Here is a 16,086-nt window from a genome sequence, read left to right on the forward strand (position 1 = left end):
TTAAATAAAAGAGGATGTGAGTTTTAAGTAGTTGCTTGCTGAATTTGACACGGTGCAGTGAGGCAGGAACTTATCTTGACGTGATATTTCGTCTTGGAGAATCTCTTCCGACCCGGCAGTAATATTAGGAGCGTGCTAGCAAGTAGTAGAAACCTGTTCCTGTTCTACTAATTTTGAACTGTACTAGTTGAGGTTCACCGTTGGAGCTGATGTGGTATTTATGAAGGTACGGTGATATTTGTCTGCTTCTGTTACCATTATTGTCAAGTTAATCCCTGCTCTGTTCTTAGTTTATCTTAGCTTAGCTTAGCTAGTTCCAAGGTCTTATTATATGTCCTCCACATGTCTGTTTTTTTTTTCTTTTTAACTTTTCTGGTCTTTATGGCATTTTATGGTTGTGTTATAATTATATAAATGGTGACCATGGAAGAAAACGAGCCATTAACAGACACCTAACAAATGTCGAATGACATGGGTGGAGCTGTAAATGTAATGTCAAGGAAACAGCTGCTGGGAAAAAGTCTTGAGCCACCCCACGTTTCGTTTCTTTATATTTTACTTCGGAGGAGGCAGACATACTTGACATTTTTTCAGTGGTGTTATCAATAATTCCTCAAGGCTTATAAAATTTTGTTTGTTTGTTGAACCACTGAACACTAGCATATGAGTCATTCAGGCATAAAAGGGCACACGAATTAAGTTATCATCCAGTGTTGCGTATCCTTAAAACATTTGAGGAAACTGGACTGGTGGGTAGCAAATGAAAGCCATGTCCTTAAGAAATAGGAAAGACCGACACAGGGCACGAGATATCCAACTGGCCCTGCAGGTGATCCATCAACTTTTCACTGAAGTCTCCTTGTAAATAGTCTCAGTGTAAGGGTGAATGTCAAGAAGCCATGCTTAAGGAAGGGAGACAAGGAGAAAAGCCATCTGTAAAACATGGTGGAGGCTTTCAGAATGACAGTGATCCCAAACATGGATGGGGAACTTCTCCTGAAAACTACTTAAAGAAATTACAAGAAAGCTTTTCTAAGAGACTTCAGGCTGTAATGTATAAGAAAGGTGGTCATACCAAACATTGACTTTCAAGCTTGTTAGAACAGTAAAAAAAAATCTACAGAAAATATACTGCATTCCCATGTATGTTAGCATGTTTCAGTAAATTGCTGCACCCATTTCTCATTTTCATTGAAAAGTATATAGAAAAGAGGAGTTATATATTACTGTGTATTATTCCAAAGTCCATCCCCCAAAACCAAACTGGAGGTTTTATAACATCTAGCATGTAGCTGCTGTTATAAATATCAAAATACTCACTTTAATACAGTTTTGAAACACCTGTTCTTAAGATTATACATACAAAACAAGCTCCTATCATCCAACATGATGCAGTTAAGATTATCTTTATCTATTTAAACTTGAATTAAAGTTTGTTTTTAACTGTGTTAAACTGAACAAAGGGTTGGTCATTTGTTTCATTAGAGTTTCTAGAAACCTAAGGCTGTAGAGACATGGTGGGCTATGACCCTGGTGTCCAGAGTGCACCTCTGTCCCCAGAGGAGGCGGCCTTCGCTGGTTCAGCTGCCGGGATGGTCACCAGAGCCCTCATCAGTCCTTTTGACGTCATTAAAATCAGATTTCAGGTACTTGTTCTGGGACAGAAGTGAGAATTCATGTTGACTTTGAAGATTACAGTGAAGTAGCAGCTATGACCTTCAGTATTTTCTTCAGTAACTGCACATTTCAATTGGTGACTGTACTAAAAGCATGTGCAAACATTTGCATTCAGTACCACACTGTTCACACAGTAAAGTGTATTTGAAATAAAAACCTTAATCTCTTCACACAACTCTTGAAGCCTGATAGATGCAGGTTGTGTTGTGTTCTTATCTGTATTTCCCCCCTGTAGCTGCAGATCGAGCGCGTGTCTTCAAAAACACCAGAGGGGAAGTACTATGGGATATTTCAGGCAACACGCCGCATTCATTCAGAGGAGGGACTGTCTGCTTTCTGGAAGGGCCACATCCCGGCACAGCTCCTCTCCATCTGCTACGGAGCTGTCCAGGTACAAAGTGTGAACTGTGAACTGCAGGCTAAGCAGAACAATTATATTACTGTAAACAATCTCAACAACACAGTTGCTTTTATTGTGTCCAATTTGCAGTTTGCGAGTTTTGAGTTTCTGACAGAGTTGGTCCATGAGAAAACGCCGTATGACAGCCAGACAGCAGGCGTTCATTTCGTCTGTGGCGGCTTGGCAGCCTGCTCTGCCACAGTGGTTTGCCAGCCTCTGGACACACTGCGGACACGCTTTGCAGCTCAGGGAGAACCCAAGGTGGGACTAATCATTGCTGATCCTGTCGCTGTCAATGTTTGACAGAATTGTGAAAAATGTAAATAAAAACAGAATGCAATGACTTGCACATCTTATAAAGTCACATTTTTTCACTAAAGAGTACAGAAAATATAGTAAGTGTTTAAGCTGAGAAATTTTAAAGAAAAATGTTAAATCATTTTAAATTTGATAACAGAAACATATTTCATAACATATTGTTTACCACTTTGTAAGAGGCTGTTCAGGCTGTAATTGTCTGGGAACTGAAGAGACCAGCTGCTGGATTTTGTATGGATGGGAGCATATGTTGTTCTAAAACCTTTACATACAAATAGATGCAGTATTTAGTTTAGCATATGTCTTGCTGAAGTATGCAGGACCTTCGCTGAAAAAGACGTTGCCTAAGTGGAAACACATATCGCTCTACAACCTGTATATATTTTTTCAGCATCAGTGGCGCAGTTGTGGCAATTCCAGAGACACTAACGCACCGCCATACCAGAGGTGCAGACTTGTGAACTGAGCTCTGATAACAACGCAGATGGTGCCTCTGCTCTTTAGTCTGCAGAATGCAGCGTCAATATTTTCCAAAAAAAGTAAACCGTTTTGATTAGTCTGTCCAGAGAACAGGTTTTCCACTTTGCCAAAATCCATTTTAAATGAGCTTTGGTTCAGAGAAGAAGGTGGCATTTACATATGACTTTATCTTTGCACGATGGAGCTCTAACCTACATTTGTGGATCATGCAATGATTTCTGGAAGTGTTCCTGAGCCCATGCACTGATTTCCATGACAGAATCATGCCGCCCGAGGACCCGAAATGATCCCGGGCATCCAGTATTGATTTTTGCTCACTTGTCTGTTGAGGACAGAGATATCCAAATGTGTTTAATTAGGCGAATGTAGAAATATTTGAGGATTTGGACACAGGTTTTTGTTTCCCACACTACCAACAGCATTGAAGGCCGTTTCAAGTCTTACAACGATGAAATATTCATAAAGCATGTTAAATATTCTCTAATTCCTGCCTTAGGCAGAATCACTCACGGTATACTGCTGAAACCCAGTTTTATATTTCCAGGTGTACAGGAACCTGCGACATGCTGTGTCTACAATGTGGCGATCAGAAGGAACTCTAACATTTTACCGTGGCCTGTCACCAACGCTCTTGGCTGTGTTTCCTTACGCTGGCCTGCAGTTCTTCTTCTACAACATCTTTAAAAAGTTGTTGGCTCCACGACCCAAAGCTGGGAACTCGGGAGGTGAGTGGAAACTCTTAATTGTGCAGCGTTTACACATGCACAGGGTTGAGTTTAAAATCCTGTCACTTTTTATGTTCATGTTCAAGGAAACTTAAAAAGTCTGGTCTGTGGGAGTGGAGCTGGAATGATCAGCAAAACAATCACGTACCCCTTCGATCTGTTCAAGAAGAGACTGCAGGTGGGGGGCTTTGAAGCAGCCAGAGCTCACTTTGGACAGGTAAGCTCCTCAACAGCATGTTTCATCATATTTGATTAAGCGCTCTGGGTTTGATGGTGAAGCATTGTCTTCTGTCTGTTCTGTGCAGGTGCGGAGCTACAGAGGTCTGCTCGACTGCATGGTTCAAATAGCCAAAGAGGAGGGCTTCCGAGGATTCTTCAAAGGCCTGTCCCCCAGTCTCGTAAAAGCTGCGCTTTCAACGGGCTTCACCTTTTTTTGGTATGAATTTTTCCTCAACGCCATGCATAACTTCAAGGAGAAACGGGGAACAAATGTCATCACCAAAGACTTTAACAAAAGATGATGAAGGGGGCGGGGAAGCAACACACAAAATCACGCACATTGGAAACTAACTTATGCCTTGTTATTTTCTTGCACTGAAAAAATGTGTCAACTGGGTCAATATCATCATTTGTTTCTGTTGTGTTTACATATCAGGACAGAAAAATTACTGCATTATGTTTGTTTTTGTGATGTCATTTGAGCGTGTGTCGTAAAAGAGCTGGATTTTTTTTTTTTTTTTAAAAACATGAATTTAATGTGGGATTTCAAGGTTTGTGGATACTTGCTTAAAAAAGTTTGTGGATACTTGTTAGCATTGAATGTTCAAACTGAACTTTACACACTTTGAGCATTTTGTGTCATTTTACACAAACTGTTTGACTTCATTAAGTTGCAAGAAGAGAATACAACAAAATTTTGCTTTAGCTTTGGGATTGTGTGTTGGTTTTGTGCACAGACAAAAAAAAGCACTTAATATTTATTGCATTATATACTATGGAGGACAAAACAGCACTGGGTATGGGAGGGACTGCTAACTGAGAGTTCAGTTAGTTTGTTGTGTTACGTTAAACTGTTAAAGCAGTTGTGTCGATGTGTCTGCTGAACACTATGATGTTATTATTTTTTCAATAAAGTTTTGATTAAGGAATTGTGTTTGCGTGTGTGATGTGTAGACCAGGATGAACACAGTGTTCACTAGAGGTGTGCGTATGAATCGTACGCCTTTTGACACCTTTAAAGATTAAAAAAACCCCAAAAAACAGTTTATGTATTGAAGTTTGGTACATGGTCATGGTTCATCACATGCCCCCTAAATGATGAAAAATGAATAAGTGAGGACAAAGAGCTCACACCTGGGTTTATATATTTAAAATAAATAAAATAACTGAATGTGAGCATGTTGGATGCATACTCCCTGCATAAATGCACACATACTGCTTACTCTCTTACAATTCCTCCATCTAAAGCATAAGTACACAGCGCAGTAGTTGCACCTCCTTAATATCTGCTTATCCTCTACAGGGAAAATAACAAAGAGTTCATTAGCTGTGACAACATCCTCATTTAGGTTTGACAGTGTTTCTAGCAGATATTGCTTTGGTGGGAAAGGCCTCAGAGGCGATTGCCTGTACTAATGAGAAGTGTATGAATTGAAAAAGGTAGCAAAGGTTGAGCATGTAGACAGATCAGAAAGCGGTGTGTATGCAGGTGGGGCCTTGCTCCTGAAATTCAGATAAATTATCTGCAGTATGATAAGAAGGGGAACTCAGTTTCAACTTCATCTATATACAATTTCATGTAATATGTTGAGATATTTATATATTGGAGCTATTTTGCGATATATTGTCTTATTTAATACTGCTAATTCAACTTGTTAGTTACTGTTCTTACTGTCTTGGAGCATATCTGGCCACAAAATTTCCTCTGAGATCAATAAAGTATTCTGATTCTAATTCTAATTTATACAGCATGACTTGGTTTCCAAAGTTGCATTTGAATGAGCCACACGACTGTCTTTCCATTCAGATAGATCACATTAACAAACTCTTCACACAGTAACAGATGCAGCAGAATTTACTTTAATGTACTGAATACAAAACCCATCAATAGTATGACAGTAAATGAACACAATAAAACCACAATGAAGTCAATACAGCAGCAAAACAACACCACATTACCAAGTCTGTAAAAACTCCTGTAAAACACGACATCACATATGAGGCTCAGATAAGGAAAACATTCAGTTCACAAATATTTAAGGGCAGCCCCGGTAGTCAAGAATCATGCTGTTTCATGAAGACCTCATGGCTGCTGAGACACATTACAGTCAGAGCAGCTTCATCACTTGATATGATATTCTTTTTGAATTAGTCACATTTATATTTTTCATACAGTATATACAAGAATACACAATCACCTTACATCTGACTGTGAAAACCATAATACTCGACTGTTACAGTGGCCAACAAGAGTCCCAACTACATAATTCAGTTACCAAATAAATGAACAAAGCCAGAGATGTTTAAAGATAAAGCAGATAACAAATGTTAAGTTTATGTGCACTGAGTCTCTAGATATCTTTTCACCAACACACCCTGAGCTTGGATGAAAACAAGGTGACACTCTGTGGGATAAAACGATTTCAGGAATGTATGCTACACTCAGTCAGGCTAATTGGACTCCATACTGATTAATGAAAGGTGCAGACTGGCTGTTTTCTAAGGAGAAGTAAAGGATGAGGAGCCTGCAGGTGCTTTTGTTGGACTCTCGCTGGGATTTACTACACCTTTACACTTGGCGGGCCTTGCTGTGGATGCCTAGCTGTACCTGTAAAGGCAGTCTGAGAGCTGTTGGCTTTGCTGGAACGCCGGCGAGTCGGCTGAGGGGCTGGGATCACCGGGACAGTCACTTCTTCTTCAGATGGCTGAGGGAACATTGCAGGATGTGCTGGGTAGGCATCCTCCACTAATACGCAGGTCAGGGGTGTTTAACAGCGGCTTAGCCCCGCTCTCATTCTGGTTGCGGACTGGAGTTCCAGGAGAAAAAGCTTGGAAGCTTGAAGAGTGAATCCCTGCGGCCTGGATCAGGCAGGGTCAAGGTCTCTGGAGCTGATTTCTTCCGGGGTCGCTCTTTGGGCACTGACAGGAAATCAGGGGCTTCGGTGGAGAGGGGAGTGGACGGGGCGCTGTTGGGTCCGCTGCGGGTGCTAGATGGCAGGGGGTTCTCTGAGATGGAAATGGTAGGGGGGAAAGTGCCAATCTTCAGGTTGGTGGCTTCCTGTGTGGCACGCTCGTACTCTCTTACTTCATCCATGGTCATGTCTGTTGGGTTGGAGCAGTGACATATAAGAGAGACAAGGAATCTTTAGAATTGTTTTTATTAGATTTGAATGCAGTTTTTATGTGATATAAGCACAGTGATCTGCAATTCTAATAAACCCATACTTTATTAACAATAAAACATAGAAAGCACACCAAATATTTAAATAGATGTGTTTCACAACAGAGCTTAGTAGTAGTAGAAGTGGGGTGCTGAACTGGCCTGCCTGCGGTTCAGACCTTTCACCTCTTAAAACCATTTGGCCCATCATGAAATATGAAATGGAGCTAAGAAGACCCAGGACTGTTGAGAAGCTAGAAAATCAAGCAGCTCGTATCCTTAAGTTCCCAGATGTTCATGGTTAAAAAAGAGAGGATGCTACACAGCAGTAAACAGGGCCCTGTCCCAACTGTTTTGAGACGTGTTGCTGCCATCAGATTCAAAATGAGCTAATGTTTTTCTTACTTTGGTACATTTGATATGGTTTCTGTGTTCTACAGTGAATAAAATACGAGTTTAAGATTTACAAGTGATTGCGTTCTTTGTATTTTCAGTGTACACAGCATCTCGAGTTTTTTTGGAAATGGGACTTTGCAGATTTATTTAATGTGGTGAGGCTGCAAATGCGGAAATATTAGTGGAGTTGCACACAGGTTTCTCAAGGTCTTACAACTAACTGCTTCAAGGGAAAGACGTGTCAGGAGAAAACTGTACTCTCAGTTTCCCGTTCTTAGCTGACAGTAGTCACAGCTGTGGTCTTTTGCTGTTGTTCATCTGCTCTACGGTTTGACATGTTGCACAGTCAGAGATGCTGTTCTTCTTACTTTAACTATAAAGAGAAATTGAGTTAATGCTGTCTTCCTATAAAAACTGTCTGGGCACTCTCTTCTAACCTCTGATATTAACAAGATGAAAAATCCAAGTTTCCAAAATATAGTTTCTAAAATACCCAAACCAGCTGCACTTCTGTAGGAGGAGGTAGGATGTGGCATAACCAATTAGCAGAGGTGACACTACAGCTAATTGGAGTCACCCATCTAGTGTGTGGAACATAACAGGCCATTCAGGAAGTCTTTTCTCTGTTTTCGGTGGTGGAGATTCTAGTATTTATCCTATTTAGAATTATTATCAGGTATCTGTTCCTGTGCACGGTACCCATGCATACACCCTGCTAAAAAGAGCTTGCTAGCATTTAGTTGATAACTTAGCACGCTATGCTCATGTCCAAATATGACAAATATATCCAAATATTTCAAACTCCAAAAACACCAGATGGAGATGGTCACAATGCTAAAAGTTGATGAAATTAATAAACAAATTGATAATATCATGCTAGCTATGTCCATCCTTTGCATACAGTCTTTGATCTCCACCTTAAAATGGAATAATTTATGTGAAGTGGGTGCATTCGTGAGATAAGTCAGTGCCTGGACATGAAAATAACCCAAGTTTTCTAAAGACTGTCATCTCCTGCGCACTTACCAATCCACTCATCCACCCAGGCAAAGGCCTGCCTGTGTCCTAAAAGCAGCACGTCTCGGATCACCTGAGGAAGATTACAAAAAATAAAAAGAGAGAAAAGGGAAGCAAAGGAGGCAAGATCACAGGAAAATGAATTCATACAGGGACAGAGGCAGGGAGGAAGTTCAAGGAGAGAAACTGTAAATCAGACTGCATTCACTCTAAAGGATACCGAGAGTTTCACTTCATTTCTCACTTCAAAAATTTTCTGTTCACCCCTAGAGGATTATGATTTATGTGGGACACTCCTGGTGTTAGCCTGTGAGTAATGAACCTGCCTCCAATTTGTGTGTGTGTGTGTGTGTGTGTGTGTGGGCGCCTTGGGCAAGGATAGTGCAGGGACAGCTGACCCGAGGGACAGATGCTGTAGCAAAATGGATTTGGGAAATGAGAGATACAAAGTTTAAACTCTGCAGCCAAGTAAAAGGGAGGTGGTGCTGCAAGGCAGGCTGTGGGATGTGAACAGGGCAGATATTGTGGAAGGTGATAATGGAACTGCTGATTTGGCTCACAGCCGTGTATCACATGTTTTCAGAGCAGAAAATGGGACGCCTCTGGCTCAGACGATGATATAAGCAGGCTGAAACTCATCCACAACGTGTCTCTTGCCCCCAAAAATGGTTTGTCCTGACCTTGTGTACAAACTGCTCCACACGGGTTTGCAGGCCCCAGACTTCAAATTTGACAGTGACCAGTTTGTAGGAGCACATGATGGGGTCCTGGGTGTCGAGCCATCCTTCCTGCAGAAGCCCCCGATTCGTCTTCTTTGACTTAAAATACCGAAGGTCCTACAAGGCCACAAGACACCAGCTTCAGAAAAACAACTCATTTTCCCCCAGGAGTTAAATAAAAAACAATCTTATGTCGATAATCCTCAAAAAATTTACATAAGATGATACGGAAAATTTGTTGAACTGTTTTCCAACCAATACTTAAAATTAAAACTATACTTCCTGCCATCTAATCTCTCTCACACACATCAATTTCCTCCTCTTTGCCTACAGGACAGGATCATCTGCTTTTATTTATGAGGCTAATGCAGGGTGTAGCTAAGAAGCACAGTGGGAGTCTCAGAAACTTTACACGCATTAATCACTGCTCCCAGTGGACTAATTATGCTGTGATGCTCATTTGTCTTAGAGTCATGCATCCGAGTGTGACAGAGTGTCTCTATCCCTGCTGGGAAAGTACTTGTAGAGGAGGTGGAAGACGTCTGTTATATTTGTCTGCGTATAAAATGTTTCATCAAGTGTATTGAGAGACGGAAAGATGAGAAATGCTAATGAGAGATTAATCGCTTTTAAGCACATTTTTTAATAAGCAAATATCTCTCCAAAAGATATTTTACTTCACTTACTTTTCCTCCTGGTTTTGCTGAACAAGTTTCGTTAACTGTAGATTGTATTTCAAGAAGGTCTAAAAAGTGAAGCCAAAGTCAAAGTGCTTTAAATATGATTTCTTTCTGGTGACCAGCAGGGAGCAAATCCTCTGGCTGCAAGCAGTTTGATTCTATATACTGCATCATATATGCTGCATCCAGTCAAATCACCAGCAAGTGTGAGGATCTCTATGAAAACAGAGGTTTTTGGCAGTTTGCAGGTCTGGAGCATTGCCACAGTCCTCCCAGGAGCGGACGATGCAGCAAACTCACCCAAGGCCAGACTGTGCCATGCTCATACAAACGGCAAAAAACTCAAAAGCATTTGTCAGTTTATGGTCTCAAATGTTATTTTAATACCTTCTTTCATACATCATGAGGTTTATTTTGTAAATTATGTTCATACTTGGAGTAAAACAGATTATAAAACAGACGTGACTAAGTTGTGACTGTGAACAGCACCTCCAGGCTTTAATAACAGCAGAACACAAACACAAAATAGGTGATATCCATCTTTTATATACGAGCTATGGCTTGAACTAATATCAGTGGGGCAGAGAGGCTTTTTGTTGATTAAGATTACATCAAATTACATTAAAACCAGGCATCTGACACTCATGCATGTGTTGAGCTGTATTGAGCCAAATGTGGTTTTAAAGATCCTTCATTTTTTTAATTGATTGATTTCTCAGTGTGATGCATGCTGGTTTTATTTAGTTTAGACACTACAATAACGTCTTTTTATCTTCAGCACTGGAAATTATTTCTTGTCTTGTGGACACTGGTTGCATGTGTTTGCATCATGAGCACCTGCTGTCAGACCTCTGACTTTTTTCTCCTTTGTTTTTAACCCCGTCTCTTTTAAACTTGGACATTTGACACAGTGGATCTGTTTTTAAAATAATATTTACATTAGACATCTGACTTATCCTCTATGTTTAGCTCTGGACAGCATGTCTGTGCTATTCTTAGCTCTCAGTGGTTAAAAGCAGAGGAGCACAAAGATCGGTGGGAGGTGCATGTGTGAAAGTGAGGGCGTCAATAATAAAACTGCAGCGCTGTCATGACCCCTCTTGGTTATTAATAGCTCAGCTTTTTATGACCATCACGTCCTGATAGATGAGCGAACGCACGCGCATACAAATGTCAAATCTCCAGAGCTAATGCCCATCACCTCCCCCACACATAAACATGCGTTTCCCTTCCTTCCATTGCTCAGAGGAGGCAGATGGCCAGCTGGTGGTCAAGCACGAGCTGGTGCTGGTGGAGAAAAGATAACACCCTATTCTGTTCCCTTCTCCTCACATCTCAGTTGTTGACTTCTCTCCTCCTCCCTCCTATTCACCCTTCTTTCCACTTTCTTCCACAGTATCTGTGCCGTGGCTGCAAGTATTCATTCACTCCACATCCTGAGGTCAGTGGCGTCGCTCTCCTCACCTCCGACTCCTTGTAGTGGCGCTCGGGGATCTCATCGTAGGCGATGTCCAACAAACACACCTCCATCTCCTCTTCTCTAGGCTCACTGCCAAAGATCTGAGGAACAGGGAACAGTTCAGTATGTGAGGACAGCTCAATCAATGGTGTTGACAAATGCTGCGGGATGAAGTGCCGTCACTTGGTGGATTTATAAAGGCAGCTTCACGTAAATGCTGGGAGTCATTTTAGTCACACATCATATTGCTGTAAAGGAAAGCAGAGGTTGAAAGGGTTTACGTTAGACAAAAAGATAATTTCCTGAGAACGTCCCGTCCTTCTAGCTTTACCCTCAAACAATAGGCCAAACAAACTGTGAGTAGGAATGTGAGTCACACCAAGTGGTCAATGATTTCCTCCTGTGTGACTCACGGGACACAGACGCAGCAAAGCAATGTTGACTAGTTATCCGCTCCTTTCAGAGCAGTGAAAGTGTTCCTGAGTCACGGACGTTAATTAAACTTCCTGCATTCTTTGAATCTTTCACGTGGGTATAGAGTCAGGGGAAAAGGGCAGGGAGACGACTACCAAGAAATGAGGGAGGCTGGAATAAAGAGCGAATAGCGGTGACTGCACAAATGGTGGAACCGGTGGGGTGTTAACATGAGAGCGGAAAGACCCTTCTATTGAGTTTGCCTGCACCCACATTTGTTACAATCAGTTTCAAATGTGAGATTTTGACCATCTGTGAAACCATCGTGATGTTCTTGCAACTCCCATAATCCACCACTAGGTGGGGCAGCAGCCTTTTCCTTCCTACTACATTGTCTATTCGAGTAATATTGTGTAACAGCCTCCACTGCCAATACCAAGTGTTGCTCTGAAGGTGAGGTGGAGATCAATTGAAGTGCTTTTACCTGGTCAGGTTGATTTAATAAAAGAAAATTACAGTCAATCTATTTTATAGCTACAGTTCTGTGCAAAAGTTTTTAACCAGCTCTTATTTCTTTATATTTTACTTCCAAGGAGCCAGACTTTCTTGTAATTTTTAAAAGTGGTCTTAAACATTAGTTCTCCAGATTTTCTGAAGGTTTTTAATGTTGGTCTTAAGACAACAGGCTGCTTTTTCACTTGCTTTCAGTCTAGTCCGTCTACGTGACCATTTTCAGGGGAATGTTTTTTGGACCATTCTTGTTTCTACACATAACAAACAACTTAGCAAAGAACCAATTTTAAATTTTGTCTTTAGGCACTTTCTTACTAGCAGCCTGTCTTGAAAAACACATTTTTTCTGTGAATTAATTCTATGAAAAATGCCAAAGACACTGAGGTTTCACAGGCATAAAATTGTATTTTTGCACCAACAAAGTGATTCCCAAAGAGCTGTTAACCAAAAACTTTGCTCGTTACAGATAGAGATTCAGTTTGTCCACCTATTGTTCAGATGTGTCTATCTGGCAAAGTATCTATGAGAAATTATCATAATGACAGATTGAAAAAGAGACCTACTTTTCTACAACTGCGCTGATTGTCAAAGATACAAATGAACGCAAAGACAAAAACATTCATGTTAACGGTCGCAATCACTCCCTGAAGAAATCAGAACAGCAGAATGACTGAAAATCCTCCTGATGTCCTTGACACACAATGATGCAATAACCCTCTGACAAAGAGAATTCGTTAGTTTTGATTTTGGGGAAAACAGAAGAAGCAACAAGATGAGGCAACAAAGCAGACAGAAAAGAGCACAAAGGGGAAAAGGTACATGAAAAGAGAGAAACTAAATTCTATCCTCTTTCTTTCAGATGCAGCTTTGTTCCCACGATTCACTTCCAACCGCACGGCACTCGGAGCTTTACTCACATTATCATTGTTCCCTTTGTTGTCCTCATATTTGGTCTCAATGTGGATGGAAAACTTGGGCAGGAAGGAGCACTGAAGGGAGGAAAAAGTGAGAAATAAACACCGCTTGAGTTTCTCTGTTAATAACTGCATTGCTTAATGTTGTTTGTTCCAGGTCACATCACACACGAGGACATGTGAGACTGTCTCTACAGCCCTTTTTCAGAGACTGTTAACATTGTTAAGGTTCATCAGTCTGCTAAAGTGACAACATCCTTTAGGTCAATATGTGTGCATGTAGTCTTGCAGTAGCTTACTCTTTAACTTTGTTGCATTTTAGCTTTGTGCTCTGCTGAAAGCACAAGATGCCAACACGCTCAGATGCCAGATCAGATTAATGGAGTGGACTGTGTGTCTGACAGGGGCTTATATCTTGGGTTTTATTACACAAAACCAAAGCAGTAATGATTATTCTCTCACTCTGGAGATTTAAAACTGCATCACACCCGCACACTTTAGTGTTTTTGTCCATTTTCACTGTCTTTAACCAAATTAAAGCTCAACACAATCATTATACAGTGGAGAAGGATGAATACTGGATGCATGAGCTGTAAATGCAAAAGCCAGTGTTTGTGTTTATGTATGGCATCAATAAGTGATGCTACACATGGTATATTCACAGTGATGTGGAGCGAGAGGCCTTATTGTAGTTACTCAGTACAATTCAGTGGCCTTGTGAGTCTTAAAGAGAAACAAGAAAACTGTGCGAGGTGTGTTTGTGTGTGGGTGTCTCTGTGTTTCTGATACTGATGATGGTGACAGAGGATAAATGTCTACACACCTAAAAGAAGACAACAGACTCCTTTCACAGCAGCTCTAACATGAATTAGTAGGTTAATGAGACTAATTTGAACCTACATAAGTAACAACTGACCTGCTGTTTCAAGTCAAATTGGTCAATATTAAAAAGGTGTTTGTCATTTACAGATGAACAATGAAGATATTTCTTTAAAACCTAATTTAATGCTAGAAATCATCACAGTGAGCAGTTTTTTTTTCAGTCACAGTGTGTAAAATCAAGCACCTCTCCATGCAGTCTGCCTTGTCGTTACAAGTGTGGTCCTGTAATAAGATGCCACCACTGCAACAAGTCAGCCGGTGAAATGTCTTCCATCTTAGATCACAATCAGCTGTAAGTGATACAGAAACCATGGCAACTCAGCCACGAATGACTGCAGAGCTCCAAACCTCCTGTCGCATTAACATCAGCACCAAATCTGTGCACTGCTGGCTTCGTGGTATGGGTTTCCACATGGGAGAGGAGCTCCTGTAGGAGTAATGTGTTGTATACTTTAAGTACTCTGCAGTCAGAGTAAGAGGTAACGATGTGACATGCATCCAAAATCACAGCAGCTGCTGCCACAACGCTCATATTCTTAAGAAAAGTTTCACAGTTTCACATGAGCTGGCATGACCTCCCTGAAACATCCAGATGCTGCAGAGGCAGTTGCATAATCTCAGCGAGGCTGAAGAAATGGCCTGCTGCTGATTTCATATGTGGTTCACTGATGCATTCCTGCTGCTTTACACATAGAGAGGCCGTGTGTGTGTATGTGCATGTGTGTGTCTGGGCGGGCATGTCTTAGGGCATGTCTTCTTAATGTCCCGGTGCAAATCATTAGTGCTTTTTGTTGGCAACAGTCAATTAAACATTCAAACAGCTGAGAGCTGTGGGGTTTCTGTTAATGTCTTTAATGAAAAGTTCCCCTGATTAGCTCATATTGACAAACAGACTGGAGCAGCAGGGGTGCGGCTGTTGTTGAAGCAGGGATCTGGACGCGAATCTGAAGCTCTAACAAGTATGTTTGATACTCTCATGTGCTTGGAAGTATTGAATAAAACAATTCAATTCAGATACGAGTGTCTGGGCTCAATCTTAGGGACAGACTGAGGAGCTCATTTATCCAAAAGCAACTTGGATGATATTTTTTTTCAGGATTTGTCCTGAGATTCTCCCTGTGGAGATATTCCATGTCCATCTAACTGGAAGCTAACTTCAGAACAGATCTCCGCGCACTGGAGGGATTACACTCCTTCCACAGGGATGCCTCGACATCTGTGTTACCCTTCACTGCCTGGTGCCATCAGCTGCCAGCAGCTAATGATGATTATTGCTGTCTCGCAGGTTCACTTTTAAATCGACAGTTGAGACGATATTCATAATCTTCATTTCCATTTTCATCCCATTACTTGGGTGTAAATTAAACTTGATGTTTTTGTGTTATTCTCATTTTCCATAATTATGCGCAGCAAAAAATCCCCAACGTCAAAAAGAGAAAGAGAGGGGAAAAAAACAGAAGGTAATAATAAAAGAGAATAAATTTTGTTTGGATTTAATCAAGGTATCAGATCACACTGGGGATCAGACGTGAAATTACATTTGTTTCAGATATGCACGGTGGTTTTGGTAAAGACTTCACTTGCTGTGAGCACAATCTGATGAAAAAAAGGTCAGAATAATAAGATGGGCACATTTCTCTTTCTCTTACATTCATATACTCACAATCTCAACATGTCATTCGTCATGATAAGTAAAAACTAGATTTGTGTGACTTAAGAGGTTAAACTACTTAAACAAACATAACGTTTCAAATTGAACTGAGCTATATGGTGTAGTGCCACTTGTTTTGGGTCCTGGGTATTTAACTCTGAGGTTCTTTGGTTCTTAAGTTTATTGTTTGTTGTCATATTTGATTTTCATGTTCCTTGTAAGCTTCAGCTTTGGCTCTTTGTTCCTATTTTGAGTCATCTGTTGTGTTGATTTCATAGCAGACTTACTTTCCGTGTTGAGTTTAAGTGCATTATGGTGTTGTTGCTGTGCAAAGTCAGTCACTACATGTTTCTACACAGCACACAGTCCACAGAGGTCGCCAACCTTCTGCAGAGTTAATCACGACAGACCTACAAACTTCATGTGGCCTTCAGATTAGCTCACCAACAGTGCACAAAGAGC

The 16,086-nt window shown here is 40.9% G+C and overlaps 2 protein-coding genes across 2 annotated transcripts in view; one reads left to right on the forward strand and one right to left on the reverse strand.

Annotated features, from left to right (window-relative positions):
* Nucleotides 1-77: 77 nt before the first annotated feature.
* Nucleotides 78-4,748, forward strand: slc25a19 (solute carrier family 25 member 19). Its single transcript, XM_003452862.5, has 7 exons — nucleotides 78-226; nucleotides 1,486-1,646; nucleotides 1,913-2,068; nucleotides 2,168-2,338; nucleotides 3,420-3,600; nucleotides 3,687-3,817; nucleotides 3,906-4,748. The coding sequence occupies exons 2-7, from the start codon at nucleotides 1,515-1,517 to the stop codon at nucleotides 4,119-4,121; spliced, it is 987 nt and encodes a 328-aa protein (XP_003452910.1). The 5' UTR covers nucleotides 78-226; nucleotides 1,486-1,514; the 3' UTR covers nucleotides 4,122-4,748.
* Nucleotides 4,749-5,664: 916 nt separating this feature from the next.
* LOC100703643 (cytoplasmic phosphatidylinositol transfer protein 1) overlaps nucleotides 5,665-16,086 on the reverse strand; it is a 69,912-nt gene continuing 59,490 nt past the window's right edge. Inside the window, exons 5-9 of the mRNA XM_005457756.4 lie at nucleotides 13,095-13,166; nucleotides 11,256-11,351; nucleotides 9,073-9,228; nucleotides 8,402-8,465; nucleotides 5,665-6,921 (exon numbers count right to left, since the gene is read on the reverse strand). Coding sequence (XP_005457813.1) covers nucleotides 6,611-6,921; nucleotides 8,402-8,465; nucleotides 9,073-9,228; nucleotides 11,256-11,351; nucleotides 13,095-13,166 — 699 coding nt within the window. The 3' untranslated portion in view covers nucleotides 5,665-6,610. The remainder of the gene's footprint in view (nucleotides 6,922-8,401; nucleotides 8,466-9,072; nucleotides 9,229-11,255; nucleotides 11,352-13,094; nucleotides 13,167-16,086) is intronic.

This window comes from Oreochromis niloticus, linkage group LG4 (assembly GCF_001858045.2).
Source record: "Oreochromis niloticus isolate F11D_XX linkage group LG4, O_niloticus_UMD_NMBU, whole genome shotgun sequence".
Taxonomy (NCBI): domain Eukaryota; kingdom Metazoa; phylum Chordata; class Actinopteri; order Cichliformes; family Cichlidae; genus Oreochromis; species Oreochromis niloticus.